The sequence below is a fragment of the Nerophis ophidion genome, linkage group LG08 (assembly GCF_033978795.1).
Source record: "Nerophis ophidion isolate RoL-2023_Sa linkage group LG08, RoL_Noph_v1.0, whole genome shotgun sequence".
Taxonomy (NCBI): domain Eukaryota; kingdom Metazoa; phylum Chordata; class Actinopteri; order Syngnathiformes; family Syngnathidae; genus Nerophis; species Nerophis ophidion.
In genome coordinates, this window is record NC_084618.1 from 49,002,465 (window position 1) to 49,022,707 (window position 20,243).

The window sequence follows — 20,243 nt, forward strand, 5'->3', positions numbered from 1 at the left end:
TTTCAATATTGCTTGAGCACGATTATTCTTGCCGTGTTTGGGCCTCACTGACATATTGCTCATCAGAGAGCTGAGATTTGGAAAAATTATTAGGCTGAAATCATTCAAGTAAATGACTGCACTGCACACTGATACATTTGTCTGATATATATATATATATATATATATATATATATATATATATATATAATTAATATCATTCATCATGGTCTTTCCTTTTGTGTGGACTTTGTGTGATTCATGCATGGGCTGACCCTTATCATGAAATGAAACATGTATGATCCGGCGGGTTATTCTAATGTGACAAAGCAAAAAAAAAATTAAAAAAGCCAATTTGGAGAGTCCAGCGGAGTATTCTTAAGACACCTTTCCTGTCTGACGTATGGAAATGTCATTTCTTCATGTGGACATCAGACACACATTCCTGTTCGGAGGCCCTGGAGACAAAGGATGCTCAACTCCCCAGAGGACACTGACCTGTCGGACAGCCTCTCGCTTACCAGCTGGACTTGATGTCCAGATATACACACTTGACACACACACACACAAGAGCACACACAAGACGTGTGCCGTCCGTCCTCATCCGAGCAGTCAGACATCTTGTAAAGCATTAATCTCCTTAATGTTATTTCATATTACTAATGTGACGCCATCAAATATAGTGTCACAGTGCATTTTGTGGACTCATGAATGCAAATAAATCTTTAGAAATCTAGTATCTGTGTAAATCCGCTTATTCCCTTTGGGGTCGCGGGGGGCGCTGGTGCCTATCTCAGCTACAATCGGGCGGAAGGCGGCGTACACCCTGGACAAGTCGCCTACTCATCGCAGGGCCAACACAGATAGACAGAGAACATTCACACTCACATTCACACACTAGGGACCATTTAGTGTTGCCAATCAACCTATCCCCAGGTGCATGTCTTTGGAAGTGGGAGGAAGCCGGAGAACCCGGAGGGAACCCACGCATTTACGGGGAGGACATGCAAACTCCACACAGAAAGATCCCGAGCCAGGGATTGAACCCTAACTACTCAGGACCTTTGTATTGTGAGGCAGACGCCCTAACCCCTCTTCCACCGTGAAGCCCATTTTTTACAACTGTTATAATTTAATTGCAAACTAAGCATCTATCCATCCATCCATCCATTTCCTACCGCTTGTCCCTTTTGGGATTTGGTTTAAAATGAGCCAAAAACAACATCATTTACTCTCAAATAAAACAATCTCCTCAATGAAAGCAGGCAGCTTCATTAGGACAATGTGGTGCTGCCATCCAGAGGAGTTACTGTGTACATGCTTGACAAATCCAATTAGAGTACAATAATTACAGTACAATATATATATATATATATATATATATATATATATATATATATATATATATATACATACATATAATTTGCATATCAGTTGCATCCTATTTGCTCAAAAAAAAAATAAAAAAAATAAACGAAGACTACACGTAAAAAATTTCCCAAATTATGTGGCACTCACGCATTTATCCAAAATATCATATTGTAATTGAAAACTAAAATAGAACGCTCCCCATTATCTACCAAATTCAGTGAACTGCGCCGGGTAATAAAACATAAATGCCAATGTCCTAAATAGATGCCTATACATTCAAAACAGTCAGATCGCAACTAAACAAACAAGTAAGGAAATTGATCACCAAAAAGATCAATACTTATTTATTTATTTCCGTTACATTTCTGTCTTTTTTTTCTGTTGGGGGATCATAATGTTTGTTATTGATTAAGGACTGTAGCAAAATGTATTGTTGCTTTAAAATGGCAACTTGCATTAATCTGGAAAATTAACTTTTCTCTAAAACAAAAAGGGATGGGGGGGATACCATACCCATAACTTGACAATAATGGTACTATGTAATAATTGTGATTAATTGATGTATAGCAATCATCATATTATAATACAAATAATTGTAAAAAAGTGTCAATCCAAGCCATCATGTCTCTTTTATCCAACTGATAATCATACCCGACTAACAGGGCGATACATTGATAATATATTAATTAATTGTGGTTAATGAGAAATATTTCATCATGTCTTCTCTATCCAACCAATCGTCATACCCAACTAAAATTGTTCCAATTTTTGCACATACAGTGTCTTAAAATCTACGCCCGCATCTTTCTTTTAGTCCTTTTCTTCAGCGTCTCTCCTACTGCATCTGCTCGGCCACAACAGAGTCCTTGACTCCAGCAGCCAGCACAGCAAAGAGGAAAGAGGGTAGGAGGGATCGGAGGTAGAGGGCCACCCTGGGGATGGGGTGGGCCAGCACAACCTCCTTCCTCTTCCTGTTCACTGTTCGCATAATCTCATTGGCCAGGACGGACGGACGCACCCCATGAGTCAGCTGGCCGGCAACGACTGTGGAGGAGCAAAACATATTTATTGTACATCTGATTCAGTAATCAAGTTTTCTGTGGCTCTAAACAAGATGTTTGTGGTCCATTTCCCTATTAAATATTACAAGTGTTTGATTCATCAACTAAATCCATCCTAGCCTCCAAATGCCATTTATTACTGCGTTTGTGGCCCTAACCCACCGCATAGTGTGATGTATTTGAAAGCAATTATTATCTATCATTACTATCCTCTTCAACTATATGAATATGCTTGCATGACTCACACAGCAACCAGTTTTTCCACTCACATGCAGCAAAGCTGTTTGGTTTGGGGGAGGGCGACTCAGGAGCCTGCAGAGCTGCTGCGTCGATGAAAGTGTGACTGATGGTGCTCACGGTGATCCCGTACTCCTCCACCTCTGCCCGGAGGCAGTCGAAGAAGGCCTGTGCTGCATGTTTGGAGGCTGCATCTGATCGGTGAGAGCACAAACACACTTGCTTTATTGCACAGAACACAAAGACCGCATACACGCTGTTTTGTGACTTCAGTCTATAGAACCCTATAAACAGGAGCAGTTGTAAAAGCCACATGAAATCGTGATGACGTTTTGTGTGTGCTGTCAGAATTTCACTTCAAAAACCTACAAGGGCATGCGAGTTAGTGATTATAGCTCTTTGACCTTTTCACCCTTATGCACCCTTTTATACAAACCCCAAAACCAACAAAGTTGGCACGTTGTGTAAACCGTAAATAAAAACAAAATACAATGATTTGCAAATCCTTTTTAACCTTTATTCAATATACTTGGTGGTTTGGTTCCTTCTTTAAATGTAGTTTTCAAAACTCTTTGGGTAACAGTCTACCACATACAGAGATATTTTCTGCCGTCACATTTGGGAAAAACATCACAAATTGGGCAAATACTAATCAGCTTGTTTGGAGAAATAACAAAACCCAAAACCAGTGACGTTGGCACGTTGGGTAAATCGTTAAAAAAAAACTGAATTTGCAAATCCTTTTCAACTTATATACAATTGAACAAACTGCAAAGACAAGATACTTAACGTTCGAACTGGGAAAAAATATATTTTTTGCGAATATTAGCTCATTTGGAATTTGATGCCTGCAACATGTTTCAAAAAAGCTGGCACAAGTGGCAAAAACAACTGAGAAAGTTGAGGAATGCTCATCAAGCACTTATTTGGAATGTCCCACAGGTGAACAGGCTAATTGGGAACGGGTGGGTGCCATGATTGGGTATAAAAGCAGCTTTCATGAAAGGCTCAGTCATTCACAAACAAGGATGGGGCGAGGGTCACCACTTTGTGAACAATTGCGTGAGCAAGTTGTCGAACAGTTTAAGAACAACATTTCTCAACAAGCTATTGCAAGGAATTTAGCGATTTCACCATCTACAGTCCGTAATGTCATCAAAAGGTTCAGAGAATCTGGAGAAATCAGGCGGTACTGCGTCAGAAACCAACATCAGTGTGTAAACGATATCACCACATGGGGTCAGGAACACCTCAGAAAACCACTGTTAGTAACTACAGTTTGGCGCTACATCTGTAAGTGCAAGCTAAAACTCTACTATGCAAGCAGAAAGCCATTTATCAACAACACCTATAAATGATGGACTGTGGAAAGTGTTATGTGGTCTGGCGAGTCCACATTTTAAATAGTTTTTAGAAAGTGTGGACGTTGTGTCCTCCGGAACAAAGAGGAAAAGAACCATCCAGATTGTTATAGGTGCAAAGTTAAAAAGCCAGCATCTGTGATGGTATAGGGGTGTATTAGTGCCCTAGGCATGGGTAACTTATACATCTGTGAAGGCACCATTAATGCTAAAAGGTACATACAAGATTTGGAGCAACATATGTTGCCATCCAAGCAACGTTTAATGGACGCCCCTGCTTATTTCAGCAAGACAATATCAAGCCACGTGTTACAACAGCATGGCTTCAGAGTAAAAGAGTGCGGGTACTAGACTGGCCTGCCTGTATTCCAGACCTGTCTTCCTTTGAAAATGTGTGGCGCATTATGAAGCCGAAAATACCACAACAAAGACCCCGGTCTGTTGAACAACTTAAGTTGTACATCAAGCAAGAACGGGAAATAATTCCACCATGGATGACCACATTATAGCATCTTTGGTGATATTTGTTAGCATTAGGAAAATATAATATAATAAACTCGATGAATAAATCTCTGGTAGGCTCAACAGCACATACTGAATCTTGATATCACTCGCAAACATTGCTGAATAACAGGGACATTTATAGCTAAATAATGAGACAAAATATTAATTCAACAGCATAAAAAAACTGCAGACATGAGTTGTAGATGAGACTAATATTTGTTGCAAGAACTTTAAACAAACATATCCTATTTCCCATTAGCGTCACACTCACAGCAGCATGGCACTCGTTATGTCAATCAAATCCGTTGGTTTAAAAAGTATTTGGATTCACATCCAGGATGTACAGAGACATCCTGGATGAAAATCAACATTTCCTATCCAACCTGGTGTAGCTTGGGAGGTGCTGCAAAGAGGAATGGGCCAAACTGCCGAAAGATAAGTGTACCTGGCTTATGGCATCGTATTCAAAAAGACTTGCTGCCAAAGGTGCATCAGGAAAGTATTGAACAAAGGCTGTGAATTCTTATGTACATTTGATTTTTTTACTTTTTTATTTTTAATACATTTGAAAAAAAAAAAAACTTTTCTAATTGACATTATGGAGTATTGTCTGTAAAATTCTGAAGACAAATATGAAATGTGAAAAAGGTGAAGCGCTGTAAATATTTTCCGGATGCATTTTAATTATCGACTAGGATGAGAATCAGCACATCCAAGTCCGAGTCCATGGTTCTCGCCCGGAAAAGGGTGGAGTGTCATCTCCGGGTTGGGGAGGAGACCCTGCCCCAAGTGGAGGAGTTCAAGTACCTAGGAGTCTTTTTCACGAGTGAGGGAAGAGTGGATGGTGAGATCGACAAGCGGATCAGTGCGGCGTCTTCAGTAATGCGGACGCTGTATCGATCCGTTGTGGTGAAGAAGGAGCTGAGCCGGAAGGCAAAGCTCTCAATTTACCGGTCGATCTACATTCCCATCCTCACCTATGGTCATGAGCTTTGTATTATGACCTAAAGGATAAGATCACGGGTACAAGCGGCCGAAATGAATTTTTTCCGCCGGGTGGCGGGGCTCTCCCTTAGAGATAGGGTGAGAAGCTCTGTCATCCGGGGGAGCTCAAAGTAAAGCCGCTGCTCCTCCACATCGAGAGGAGCCAGATGAGGTGCTTCGGGCACCTGGTCAGGATGCTACCTGAACGCCTCCCTCGAGAGGTGTTTAGGGCACGTCCAACCGGTAGGAAGCCACGGGGATCACCCAGGACACGTTCGGAAGACTATGTCCCCCGGCTGGCCTGGGAACGCTTCGGGATCCCCCGGGAAAAGCTGGACAAAGAGGCCGGGGAGAGGAAATTCTGGGCTTTCCTGCTTAAGCTGCTGCCCCCGCACCCGTAGGTGGAAGAAGATGGATGGATGGATGGCACTTCAATTAATTTTGTCTATAAAAACTTTGCTGTGAAATCTTTTTAATATGCAAATGTTGTACTATATTACCAAAATCGAAATCATATTAGATTACTTTGAAAAATATTTTTAAATTGTCTCCGGCCTTGTAGTTATTGTAGTTGTTTGGAAACAGATGTTTATCAAAATTTGGTGTCCCCACCACCCTCTACGTATTCAAAACTTGTAGAAATGGCTCAGTCTGGAACAAAAAACAAACACAAGACCAAATATTTTGTATTACTTCATTTCAAAATGAAGGTTGTGAAAAATAACAAGTTAACTAATGTAGTTCATCAAAAACAATTATTGCAATAAGCATGCTCTGTATATGTATATGTTCAGATTATCGCATTTCATTTTGATGATAAATTTTCCTTGACTGGCCCTGCGATGAGGTGGCGACTTGTCCAAGGTGTACGGCGCCTTCCGCCTGATTGTAGCTGAGATAGGCACCCCAAAGGGAACAAGCGGTAGAAAATGTATGGGATGGTTGTTCCTTGACGGCAGATAGTTTACCTGAAAGGTGGCACTGCTTGCTATACAGTCAATGATCAGGTCCATACATGTGACAGTTTGACCTCCCCCACTGTCACATTTTTGCCCTTAAACTTCCTCTCAAACCGCGCACATTTGTTAGGAAGCTCAACATGGACAAACTACAAACATTCAATCGTGTTAGTCAGTGAAAGGAATTTTTTTTTAGACAGTGGAAAGCATGCTCAACAAACAAACTGTAACCTCTCACTCACCATGGTTCTGAATGGTTGGCTAAAAGAGTCAGGATGGGGCTGAGGGTTTTATATAGGTGAGTTATATAAAGTAATATGTAAATACTTTTTAGACATGTGATGGTTATTTATGGAGAAATTTACAAAATAACTGTTTTCTTAATTCCCCCTGGCAAATTGGTATCAGCTAGTGCAGGGGTAGGGAACCTATGGCTCTAAAGCCAGATAAATCTTAGGTGACATTGCTTAACACGATAAGTAATGAATAATTCTGCTGGTAATCACAGTGTCAAAAATAACATTCAAAATATAAACATTCTCATGCATTTTCATCCATCCATCTGGTTTCTACCGCACCTGTTCAAGAAGTAGCATTAATGGTAAGAAGTGTTTTATTTATTGTTGGTTAGCCTCAGAATAACAATGTTATTAAAAAGAATAAGAGACTTATTATATTCAAAAAATGTTAGTCTTTCTTAAAAATGCACGCATATAGTTGAATTCAGTGTAAAAAAAAAAAAAAATGATATGGCTCTCACGGAAATACTTTTAAAAATATTTGGCTTGTATGGCTCTCTCAGCCAAAAAGGTTCCCGACCCCTGAGCTAGTGGGAGACGCTATGGGCTATTTAAGTCACTGTCAGAGGAGGTCGTCTGTCCTGAGCAAGAGTTTCGGTGTCCATGCATCAAACATCTACAGAGATTGTGAGTTCTTTGTTTCCTGCTGTTGTTGTTCACCTCTTGACACTTTTTGGATTTCAATAAATGTTTGTAAACTGTTACCAACTGTGTGCCTTGCCATCCTTGGTTTGAAAGTCTGGTCTGCAAAGATTACATATACCTTCACCCGCGGCGGGGTGTGACAATACATAAGTCAGTGCAAAGATGAGTGAGGCAAATCTCAATTCAAAATAAACCCTAACTGGACTTTAAATAAAATGTTACCAAGTTTTGAGCAAATAAATGATGTGCCTTCAAGTAAAACAAATGTGAAAAATCTCATAAAGACAATCAATCATTTGACTGTACTAACAAGAAATGTATAGACGTACTGTAGTACAATGAGATTGATCAAATGTACACATTGAAGAAGTGATTATAACATTCAAAAAGTGATAACAGTATGCTTACTAATTTCATGATGCAGTCGGATTCTATCTTGTGTTGCGTCAATTGTCACAATTGCAACGCATTCAGTGCTGTTGATAACTCACATGAACTTCTGAAAGGCACAGCCAGTCTGCCTTGGATGCTGTTGACCAGAATAATTTGCCCTGATCTCCTCGGAATCATCGTTGGAAGAATCCCTATGGTGATATTCATTGTTTTAAATCTGGTTAAACCAAAGGTTGTTGCTTCAAACTCACCTTTTGTCAATGTGGTCGGACCAAAGTAGTTGGCGTCCATGATGTTTTTGTCCAGTTCCAGAGAGACACTCTGCACTGGAGCCTTGAGCTTCATGCTGCTGTTACAAATTAACACATCCACACAACCGTAACAGTCCACCACCTCTGCCACCACATCCTCCATGCTTTCCATGTCACTGAAGTCCAGGATTATCAGTTTGGGGGCAAATGTCTGTGAAGACACAAAGTGTGGGGACTTTAAAGTGTATATCTACCAGGACATGAGACTCAAACATTAGGACCTAAACAACACAATGTGTTTGTAGATCAGGGATAATCAACTAGTTGTTTTGGGTGCCACATTTACAGAAGGCCAAATACATAGGACCAGACTTCCCCTTTCACTACATGTTTTATTTTGTGTATTCTGGAGCAGTGGTTCTCAACCTTTTTTCAGAGTTGTACCCCATGTGAACATTTTTTTAATTCAAGTAAGCCCTAATTAGAGCAAAGCATTTTTGGTTGGAAAAAAAGAGATAAAGAAGTAAAATACAGCACTATGTCATCAGTTTCTGATTTATTAGAATGTATAACAGTGCAAAATATTGCTCATTTGTAGTGGTCTTTCCGGAACTATTTGTAAAAAATAAAATAACTAAAAACTTGTTGAAAGATAAACAAGTGATTGAATTATAAATAAAGATGTCTACATAGCCTTCACGGTGGCAGAGGGGTTAGTGCGTCTGCCTCACAATACGAAGGTCCTGAGTAGTCAGGGTTCAATCCTGGGCTCGGGATCTTTCTGTGCGGAGTTTGCATGTCCTCCCTGTGAATGCGTGGGTTCCCTCCGGGTACTCCAGCTTCCTCCCACCTCCAAAGACATGCACCTGGGGATAGGCTGATAGACAACACTAAATTGGCCCTAGTGTGTGAATGTGAGTGTGAATGTTATCTGTCTATCTGTGTTGGCCCTGCGATGAGGTGGAGACTTGTCCAGGGTGTACACCACCTTCCGCCCGATTTTAGCTGAGATATGCACCAGCCCCCCCGCGACCCCAAAGGGAATAAGCGGTAGAAATGGATGGATGGATGGATTTCTACTTAGAGAAGTAATTATCAATTTCTTTGGGGATTGTAATAGAGATCCATCTGGATTGATGAACTTAATTCTAAACATTTCTTCAGAAAAAATAAATCCTTAACATCAATATTTATGGAACATCTCCACAAAAAAATCTAGCTGTCAACACTGAATATTGCATTGTTGCATTTCTTTTCACAGTTTATGAACTTACATACATAATTTGTTGAATTATTATTCAATAAATATATTTATACAGGATTTCTGAATTGTTGCTATTTTTAGAATATTTTTTTAAAATCTCAAGTACCCCTTGGCATACCTTCAAGTACCCCCAGGGGTACACGTACCCCCATTTGAGAACCACTGTTCTGGAGAACCAGCGTCCTCTATTTGATTTTGGTCTATTAATTTTGTCACTTGCAGGAGCGCTCTTCTGTTTTTAAGGAGCATTCGCAAAATAGATAGTCAAATATTATCCCTATGACAACACTCTGGTGTTTTTAAGAATCTGCTGCAAAAAGGTGAGTCTCTCACAAGTTATTTTAACTGAACTCACGGGCCACTTGTTAGTTGAACAGCCCAAATTTTGAAAAACAGAGGACCTTAAATGGAACCTTGAGGAACACTACTAGTGAAACTAAAGAAGTTGAATATATGACCCCTGACGACATCTAAAGTAAACAAGCTACAGCAAGACCTTAGTTACACAAATCACATTAAGAGAACTTCAGAAATGTCTAAGTTATGTAAATCACAGGTTCGGCTCCAATGTTTGCTGACAATCTTGAAATGCCAAAGCAAGGATCTGCCAATGTGTTTACAGCGGTCCAAGTTCCTCTGCACTACAGGAGCACTCAAGTGTTTTTATCGATTTCCTGCAAAAATATATACACTCCCATGTTTTGAACTGACCTCTGGGGCAATACTGTATAGACTACGCTGTGTTGCTTTTGCCAGGAAGTAGTCTTTGCCTTTAGCTGAATGTGTCAGTCATGTTGAGTGTTTGCCTGTAAGAATTGTACATTTTCCACTCAACTGTTTGTAATGTGCATCCATAGTCCAAGTTTGAGTGTCCAATTTGCAGGTGTTGTAATCTCCATATAATCAACAATGTTAACCAGTAGTATGTGTATAGTGAATCCAAAAGTAAATTAGCATCAAGGTTGCACATTTGTTTCAACATGTTTACTTTTAAGATGGAAGGCCACAGAGAAGTTATTTTGTAGTTCATGTAATTTACACATGCACACGGAACGTGTGCAGTGTAGTTATTCACAGAGCTGACCCTTCTTGCAGCTGGCATGAGATCAATTGCTTATTTAAAACATGTTTCAATATAATCAAGAATTGCCAAAAGTATAGATATTTTGAAATAGTATATGTTCTGTTAAACCACTAATAGTAACATAAGCTAGTTGGTGGTGGCGTTGTATTTTTTTTGTTGTTTGAAAGATGCAACTTTGAGCGACAGTATTTGCAAACAGCCCCTTTTATCAAAACAGTCAATTTGCAGCTGTGTTTATTTCCTCCATCAAATCCAACTGAATTATTGTGAAAGGCTGCAAAAAGCATCACATGAATAAAATTCCAAAAGGAATAATACTATCGTTATCTGATTTAATCATATTCAAAATAATCATTTTTAGCCTCTTTGTACTTTTTAAGTTTTAATGAATTTTATGCCTTTCCTGCACATTATATGAACAAGTTTTACTTGCTTAATTTTTTCCTGTGACCTGTGAATATGTGGATTGTACTGACTTGACATCGAGCACTGTCACAGAGGATGTCCTGCTATTGTGTTGTCCAGGCTCGGCAGTGATTAGCGCGGAAATGGAGACAGTGGAGAGGATGATGATGCATACAAGCGCACGAGCGGTTAACTTACACAATACTTTCACATTACTTATGTCAGGGGTCGGCAACCCGCGGCTCCGGAGCCGCAAGCAGCTCTTTGGCAACTCTGATGCGGCTCAGCTGCACAATCGCCGACCCCCCAGATTGTTGCGGGGAGATTCCGGAAATCAATGCCTCTCCCGGACATCACCAGGGGTTAACGTTCTCCAATTTTCACTCGAACTACAATGTTAAGGTTAAAGGCGTGCCGTGATGATATTACTCTTAACGTCCTCTTGAACATCATCGTGCCCGCCATTCACGGAATGCTATTTGCGTGCCGACCGGACACATGCATTTCGCTGCTTCTATCGGCACATGTATGAGATTGCAAGGCATACTGGGTGACACAGAGTACACTGACAGTTGTGATATAAACAACTTTAACACTCCTACTAATATGCGCCACATTGTGAACCCACACAAAAGAAGAATGACAAACACATTTCGGGAGAAAATCCTCACAGTAACACAACATGAACGCAACACAACAAATACCCAGAATCCTTTGCATCCATGACACAGCCTGACTATGTTATACACCCCGCAAGCACCTACCCAACCCCCCCCCCCCCGCCCACCCCCCCGCCCTCCCTGCGTGGTTGAGGTAGGCGGGGTTTGGTGCTTGCGGGGTGTATAACATAGTCAGGAATTGTCATGGATGCAAAGGATTCTGGGTTTTTGTTGTTTTGCGTTTATGTTGTGTTACTGTGAGGATTTTCTCCCGAAATGTGTTTGTCATTCTTCTTTTGTGTGGGTTCACAATGTGGCGCATATAAAGTTGTTTATATCACAACCGTCAGTGTACTCTGTGTCACCCAGTATGCCTTCCAGTCGTGTGCATGCATCTGCGGAAAGCCTCTCACAACATGTTGCTGGACTGGCAAGCAGTTTGTACATGTTGTAGAAGATGTTTAAGGCAATGGCTTCATAGTATGCCTTATTCTTGTCATCTGGGTGACCACAAGCAGATATTAGCGAGAATAGTTGTGGCTCCCATTGTCTTCCTTATTTTGTGAAATGGGTTGAAATGGCTCTTTGAGTGACAAAGGTTGCCGACCCCTGACTTATGTCAATGCTGGCAGCGCCCCTGGACTAATGTTTGTGTGAACTGAGTGTTTGTTCGAAAACAGTAATGATTCAAATTATAACTACTTTTCCCCTCACCTCACTTGGGTCTGCATCATTTGTTAAAGAGTCATACAAAGACTCCAGCTTATCCCAGTTAGTCCCACACAGGATGAGCCTCGCTCCGCCCTTATGGAAGAGATGAGCACACTCTGAAAAACAACAGTCAGACATTGAGAAAACAATAATGCTGAGAGCACAGTAGACATTTTGATCGGAAGGCTGGACGAGTCGCCCCGCCACCTCATCGCAGGGCCAACACAGATAGACAGACAACATTCACACTCACATTCACACACTAGGGCCAATTTAGTGTTGCCAATCAACCTATCCCCAGGTGCATGTCTGGTGGGAAGAAACCAGAGTACCTGGAAGGAACCCACGCAGTCACGGGGAGAACATGCAAACTCCACACAGAAAGATCCCGATCCCGGGACTGAACCCAGGACTACTCAGGACCTTTGTATTGTGGGGCAGATGCACTAACCCCTCTGCAGCTGAGATAGGCTCCAGCGACCCTTCCGACCCCAAAAGGGACAAGCGGTAGAAAATGGATGGATGGCACAGTAGACAAAAATGATAATTCGCGCACTCAGATACAGCACACCCACGCCATTGAAACTTTTCTTTTGGGCAGACAACGAATTAGGTACTGGGCTCCCATTCAAATACTTCGTTTGCATCTTTGGACTGTCATTTGAGCCATTTTCAGCTTATGTGTAGAATTCTGATGTGAGTTGTATCTGCAGAATATGCTGCGGCCAATAGGAATCAAGCTGCGGGCAGCAAGAGGCCATTTTGAACCACATTTGTTCTAGTGGTGAAAACAATGATGTCCACTTCTATAATATCCATTATTTGAATTTCTGATTACTTTTTTTTGCAGTAAATCAGCCATATACAATGTATTGTACGTTTAAAAATGGTGACATCACTGTAGTGTAAACTAGATTTATTTCATGTGGTTAGGGTTAGGGGAAAAAGTCAGCCTTTTTGTTGCTGACTTCCATTAATTAAACGGTGTACATCGCTAGCCTTAACGTCTGTGTTTTCTCTTAACCCACCATGTTTGAAGGTGGCACAAAGAGTGCATATTTTCCAATAAATTGTTTGTATTCAGAAAAGGCAGCTCCAAATTCCCACTTCCTAGGTAAATAGAAGACAGCATTCGACAATAGCCAAAATTCATTTAATCTGATCATAATTCGGATAAAAATGTTCCTGTGTACATGGACCTTGAAAAAATTGATCCGATTATGATGTGAATTTTCATGCATCACACTTCAAATCGGAATACTTTACTTTGACATGCACACCATATAGCGTAATCGCAAAAGTGTCTCATCGTTTGTGCTATAGCACCATCTTTTGGACGAGTGCTGAAACAGCAGTGACTTCCACAGTAAACAAACATGGCTTTGTGCATAAATCATCATTGTATTTATTTATCAATTGATTTCTTCTGTTCACTACTTTTGTTTTATCTCTCTTTTTGAAGTGGAGCTGTTCTGTGCCACTTATGTTGCGATATGTATGGTTTGGTGTCTTCATGACACAGACATTCTTTGTACGCCCCTGATGCTTGCAGTTAGCACTTAGCTTAGCTGTAACATCGTGAATAAAACAGCTCATTAAGACTACAACTGGATCATTCGTTTTGTTGTTACATCGACACATGACATTCAAGAAGATACTTTAGTTTTTGCTAGTCTCGGTTTTAGAGCAACAAAGTACCAAAGTACAGCTGACATCAAAGACATAGACAGTAAGGATCATTTCAAAACCACCAGTCTCGATCCCAATTAAATTTTGATCCGAACGTGTGTGATCGGGTCAGAATATTCCAAATGGCATGTTCACATTAAGCATTTGTATTCCGGCTAAGCTTTTAATCTGAAAAAATGTGTCCTTTGGCACATAGCTATTGATCCTGAAATAGCAGACTGATTGGCAACCAGGCACAGGTGTGTCCCGATTGCGAATCAGGCAGCAAGTGTGAAAGCCTGTGCACGGCACAAGGGAGTTAAACTTACAAAATAAAAGCGCAGGACAGAAACTAAACTACCAAACACAGAAAAGAACAAAGATCATGTCTGAAACAGTTACAAGGATGTAACACTAACCCTATCTAATACTTATTCGTTACCGTCCTATAATCAACAGACATACAGGACAGTAATTTTCTTCTTGATATTTAAAAAAAGGCTTATAAACTTTTCACCTTTTTTATTGTACATCCTTCCTGCTCTTCCTAAAAGTAATCAGCACTTTGCATGACTAATTATCTTTTTTTTTTTTATTGAACATACTGCTATTAGAGATAAATATTTGAAAAAAACTGTAAAACGTTACCAGGATTCCACAACCTTTAATAATATTATTTCACAATAATATATATATACAGTATATATATATATATAATCAAAATGCACTGTGACATTACAAGAAAATACTATAAAAATTTGATAGACTAATATTTCCCTGAAATTACCTGTTATTTCACAGTAAAAATACTGTAAACATAGTCCTCTATAATATCACAACAACATACTGTAAATTCAAACTGACTTGTCTTTCAATGAGTTCCATAAACAACGTTGCACAATTTTGTACAGTAGGTGGCAGCATGCTGTTAAAGAGAATTTAACTATAAAACCACAATGTTTAATTTACAGCATATACAGTGGTAGTTATATTGTAATTACATGTACAATTACAACTATGAAGTTACAGCATTTAGTTGTAACTTTATTGTAACTAACTGTAAAATCAAAAAGCTTAGATACAGTAAATTGTTGTTAAGATATTTCACAGTCAATTATAGTAATTTTTACTCAGAAAGTAATGCAATTATTAGCCAGTAATTACCTGTGAATTTAAAATGATTTTTTTTTTTTTTTTACAGTGTACGATATAAAAATACTTTACCATTTCCCACACCGGACACAGCATCAGTGATGACCACCACCTTGTTTCGCACCAGGGACTTGGCCATGTAATGCATGACCTCATTGTAGATGTAATACACCCCTGCCGCCACAACAATCAGCAGGGGCAATATCATCACTGACGGGAGTGCCATTTTCTGCAGAGAAGGGAGCAAAGGATTAGTGTGAGCAAAAGGAAACAACAACATGCGCTGACAGTACACTTCTGATCCCGTTTAGGTCTCAGAAGGCGTGCCACTTATCTGCTATCAACATCCGTTACCACTCCTTTTGATGTGTAACATGAAAATACCCTCTAGGCCAGGAGTGTCCTGTTGAGTTTGTTTTGTATTGGCGCTCAGCATATTGTAAAGATTAAATGAATTCTGAATGTACCTATTAATGAGACAACTAGAAAGAAAGTTATTAGATATTATATAAATGCGTTTAGTTACAGTTATACTTTATAGTTATACTGCTAGACTTTTGACAGGAACAAGAAAGTTTGATCATATTACGCCTATACTGGCTCACCTGCACTGGCTTCCTGTGCATTTAAGATGTGACTTTAAGGTTTTACTACTTACGTATAAAATACTACACAGTCTAGCTCCAGCCTATCTTGCTGACTGTATTGTACCATATGTCCCAGCAAGAAATCTGCGTTCAAAGGACTCCGGCTTATTAGTGATTCCCAAAGCCCAAAAAAAGTCTGCGGGCTATTGAGCGTTTTCATTTCGAGCTCCAGTACTCTGGAATGCCCTCTCGGTAACAGTTCGAGATTCCACCTCAGTAGAAGCATTTAAGTCTCACCTTAAAACTCGTGGCGCAGTGGAAGAGTGGCCGTGCGCAACCCGAGGGTCACTGGTTCAAATCCCACCTAGAACAAACCTTGTCACGTCCGTTGTGTCCTGAGCAAGACACTTCACCCTTGCTCCTGATGGGTGCTGGTTGGCGCCTTGCATGGCAGCTCCCTCCATCAGTGTGTGAATGTGTGTGTGAATGGGTAAATGTGGAAGTATTGTCAAAGAGCTTTGAGTACCTTGAAGGTAGAAAAGCGCTATACAAGTACAACCCATTTATCATTTATTTATTTGTATACTCTAGCCTTTAAATAGACTCCCTTTTTAGACCAGTTGATTCGCCGTTTCTTTTCTTTTTCTCCTATGTCCCACTCTCCCTTGTGGAGGGGGTCTGGTCCAATGGCAATGGATGACGTACTGGCTGTCCAGAGTCGGGACCCAGGATGGACCGCTTGCCTGTGTATCGGCTTGGGACATCCCTGCGCTGCTGAAATGATCCGCCTCCGCTTGGGATGGTTTCCTGCTGGCTCCGCTTTGGACTGGAGTCTCGCGGCTGGGTTGGATCCACTATGGATTGAACTTTCACAGTATCGTGTTAGACCCGCTCGACATCCATTGCTTTTGTCCTCTCCAAGGTTCTCATAGTCTTTATTGTCACCGACGTCCCACTGGGTTATCATTGTCACCGACGTCCCACTGGGTGTGAGTTTTCCTTGCCCTTATGTGGGCCTACCGAGGATGTCGTAGTGGTTTGTGTTGTGGTTTGAGCAGCACTCTGAGACACTAGTGATTTAGAGCCATATAAGTAAACATTGATTGATTGATTGATTGAGTTAATTGTTGATGTTATGTTCAGATAGCCGACCAGTCTGAGGTTCTCGCCTAAAGTCAGCTGAGATAGGCTCAAGACCTTAATGAGAATAAGCGATATAGAAAATGGATGGATAAATGGATGGATGGATGAATGAATGGATTTCCAGATATCCAGGCATATCTTGACCTACATTACATACAGTAGATAGGCGTCCATTTTAGGGCACACAAAAAAATACAAATGTTGTCAATTGTAGATGCTAAAACCAATCCAGCAGGTCAATATGTGCTAATCCATCTAACCAAAAAATATTTACTCAGTGTCAGAGGTGACAAAGCAAATTACTGCAATATCTGATAAGACAACGTGGACCCCGACTTCAACCAATTGAAAAACTTATTCGGGTGTTACCATTTAGTGGTCAATTGTACGGAATATGTACTGTTCTGTGCAATCTACTAGTTAAAGTTTCAATCAATCAATCAAAACAATACTATCTACTAAGACATAGGTTCTCAAACATTTTTCCCCAAGTACCACCCCTGGAAACGCTTGGCTCTACAAGTACCACTATAATGACTAACATTAAAATACAGTAGCAAAGTAGGCATGAGTTTTCATTAATAACAAGGCCGAGGTTTTATTTAACAAGTATATTTAACCTTTTTGGCCACTGCAACATGAAACAGTTTGAACTGTAACGCTGTGTTTGATTTTAGGAAAATAAAACACTGAAGTTTGATCGAGTGATTCTTTGGCTTACAAATACTATTGCCAGAAAAAAAACAAGGAATAAAAGAGCAAACTGGTGTAATGAAAAAATGTTGCAGTATTGACTATAATAATACAAAGCTGTCATGCAGGCATTTTTTACTTAAAACTGTCAAACAATTATATCCATCCATTTTCTACCGCTTATTCCCTTTTTTTTTTTTGGGGTCGCGGGGGGCGCTGGCGCCTATCTCAGCTACAATCGGGCGTAAGGCGGGGTACACCCTGGACAAGTCGCCACCTCATCGCAGGGCCAACACAGATAGACAGACAACATTCACACTCACATTCACACACTAGGGCCAATTTAGTGTTGCCAATCAACCTATCCCCAGGTGCATGTCTTTGGAGGTGGGAGGAAGCCGGAGTACCCGGAGGGAACCCACGCATTCACGGGGAGAACATGCAAACTCCACACAGAAAGATCCCGAGCCTGGATTTGAACCCAGGACTGCAGGAACTTCGTATTGTGAGGCAGACGCACTAACCCCTCTGCCACCGTGAAGCCCCAAACAATTATAGTTAATTAAAATTAATGCTAGCAATTATTGACCTATTCAAGGTTCTAATTACTTCATGTTAAATATTCCACTTTTGGGGGGAAATATAACATGTTTTTTGTGTTTGCCACATAAAAAAACCAAGGCTTTTTTTGACAAAAAGGGCATAAAAAAATATGAAAACTAAGAATTAGGAAAACTTATAGATGACAGCTAGAATTGAAGTTGATCTAGAGATTTAAGTGTTGAAAGTAAGAATAATATATACTGGTGTATTATCTTATTTTCAACACTTTTATGACTGGGGCCCTTTTGGATACCCAAAACCTTTTTTTAAAAAAACAATAATGAACCTATTTAAGGCTATACTTACTTCATACCAAATATTCCACTTTAAACATGGGGGAGGGGTTAAAAAAATATAGATTATTTGACAAAAAATGGCATTAAAGATACAAAGAAGTTTTACTTTACATTATGTGGATGGATAGACCTAAAGTTGATCATAGATATTCAGGCGTTGAAAGTAAAAAAATATTAATATATAACTTATTTCTTACAGTAATGACTCAGACCCTTTTGAGTCCCCGGAACCTTTGACACTCACCAACATTGAGGGGAGCCCTAATGGGTAAAATATACAGTGTATTTGGTTTTTAAAATTAAATATAGCAAAATGGCCCCAGAATGCTTTCATTTTTCTTATTGTGCGGCCCTCAGTGGGAAAAGTTTGGACACACCTGCTTTAGTATATCAGACCCTATACAATAGCTCATTAATAATGACTATTTTATATTCAAAATATGTTAAGGCCGAATAAAAGCAAGCTTCTGGCAAAATATTGCCTCCGGGGTCACACTGCTGGTCTAAAGTATGTGTTTAGGAATGATTAAATCAAAATTACTGTCCCGTTACAACTACTGGAGATTTACATTATCTTCATATTGTACACATTTATACTATTTAAATTAGACTATTTTAGTGTTTTAGTCCAACTTTAGATTTGCCATTTGCCATTCAGAAAAGGCTGAATAGAAAGACAAAATAAAATAGTAGCATGTACCATCGAAAATGTGTCCCTAAATGTTGCTAAATATTGCTCTATGCGTCAATTTTGAGCCACATGTCAGTGCACTTGCCATTTCAAGTGTGTGTAAGGAGAAAAGCTAAATATACTCTGGCCATGCCCCTGTGCCATCTCTTTAATACAATCATTGAATATCCCAAGAGGAGCTTCGAGCTCACTTTTGCAAACATTGCAATAATTTGGTAATCACCAAGTTTCCTTAATTAGCCCAGCTAATGTTGTAATTCATCCCAACACGCATAACGACTCTTGACATCAAATGCTAACCTCAGCTCCATATTTGGATTGATATAATATTAGGCCCAGCGGGTTAGTCAGTTTGTGAATGCACATGCGTTGGCAACACACACACCTGTAATCCTTGTTATTCTTGGTCCCCTTACAGCACGTTGGAGGAAGCTAATCCTTCTGCTCGACTGGCAGCAGTTTTTTTCCAGGTTTAGTTAGGTAACAGCGGCCTTTCTCCTCCCTTTGTGTCCACCGTCCATTCACATAGCCATTGCTTGTCTCTCTGGCCCACGGGTGTCCAGTAGAACCAGTCGCTTATAATAGCCTGCGCCCGATTGGGCCAGGAATACACACATACTGTCTGGTGCACTGCAGCTATCTGAAGCATGCTCGACTGTTGCCAGCATGGAGAACGCTCCCATGATTAGTTTACCTGCAGCTGTTTTCGAGTGAACCAGTTGTATCAACTGGTTCATTTGTTACTTGTTAAAAACATGAGCAAGGGGCATGTTGACTCAGAGAGGAACAAGTCAAAGCCATTAGATAAACAGAACACTACTGTCATAATTAATGTGTATTTATTTTCTTATCCTGGGAAGATATATACACTTCCGACTTTAATATAAATTGCCCATTCATAATACTGCAAGATCCAACACAAAATATTTAAACATAGTTGGGCATTATAGACAAATAAGTAGGGCTGTGAGTCTTTGGGTTTCTCACGATTCGATTCATTATTGATTCTTGGGGTCACAATTCGATAATATATCGATTTTTTCGATTCGATTTGATTCTCGATTCAAAAACGATATTTTTCTGATTCAAAACGATTCTGTATTCATTCAATACATAGGATTTCAGCAGGATGTACCCCAGTCTGCTGACATGCTAGCAGAGTAGTAGATTTTTTTTTTTTTTAAAAAAAGCTTTTATAATTGTAAAGGACAATGTTTTATCAACTGATTGGAATAATATAAAT

The 20,243-nt window shown here is 40.0% G+C and overlaps 1 protein-coding gene across 1 annotated transcript; it reads right to left on the bottom strand.

The window, feature by feature from the left end:
* Nucleotides 1–1,678: 1,678 nt before the first annotated feature.
* Nucleotides 1,679–19,602, bottom strand: dhrs7cb (dehydrogenase/reductase (SDR family) member 7Cb). The gene is made up of 7 exons (XM_061908762.1): nt 19,386–19,602; nt 15,060–15,216; nt 12,171–12,283; nt 8,045–8,255; nt 7,892–7,984; nt 2,681–2,842; nt 1,679–2,394 (listed from the first exon to the last, which is right to left on the bottom strand). The coding sequence occupies exons 2-7, from the start codon at nt 15,211–15,213 to the stop codon at nt 2,186–2,188; spliced, it is 942 nt and encodes a 313-aa protein (XP_061764746.1). The 5' UTR covers nt 15,214–15,216; nt 19,386–19,602; the 3' UTR covers nt 1,679–2,185.
* Between the last annotated feature and the right edge of the window lie 641 nt (nt 19,603–20,243).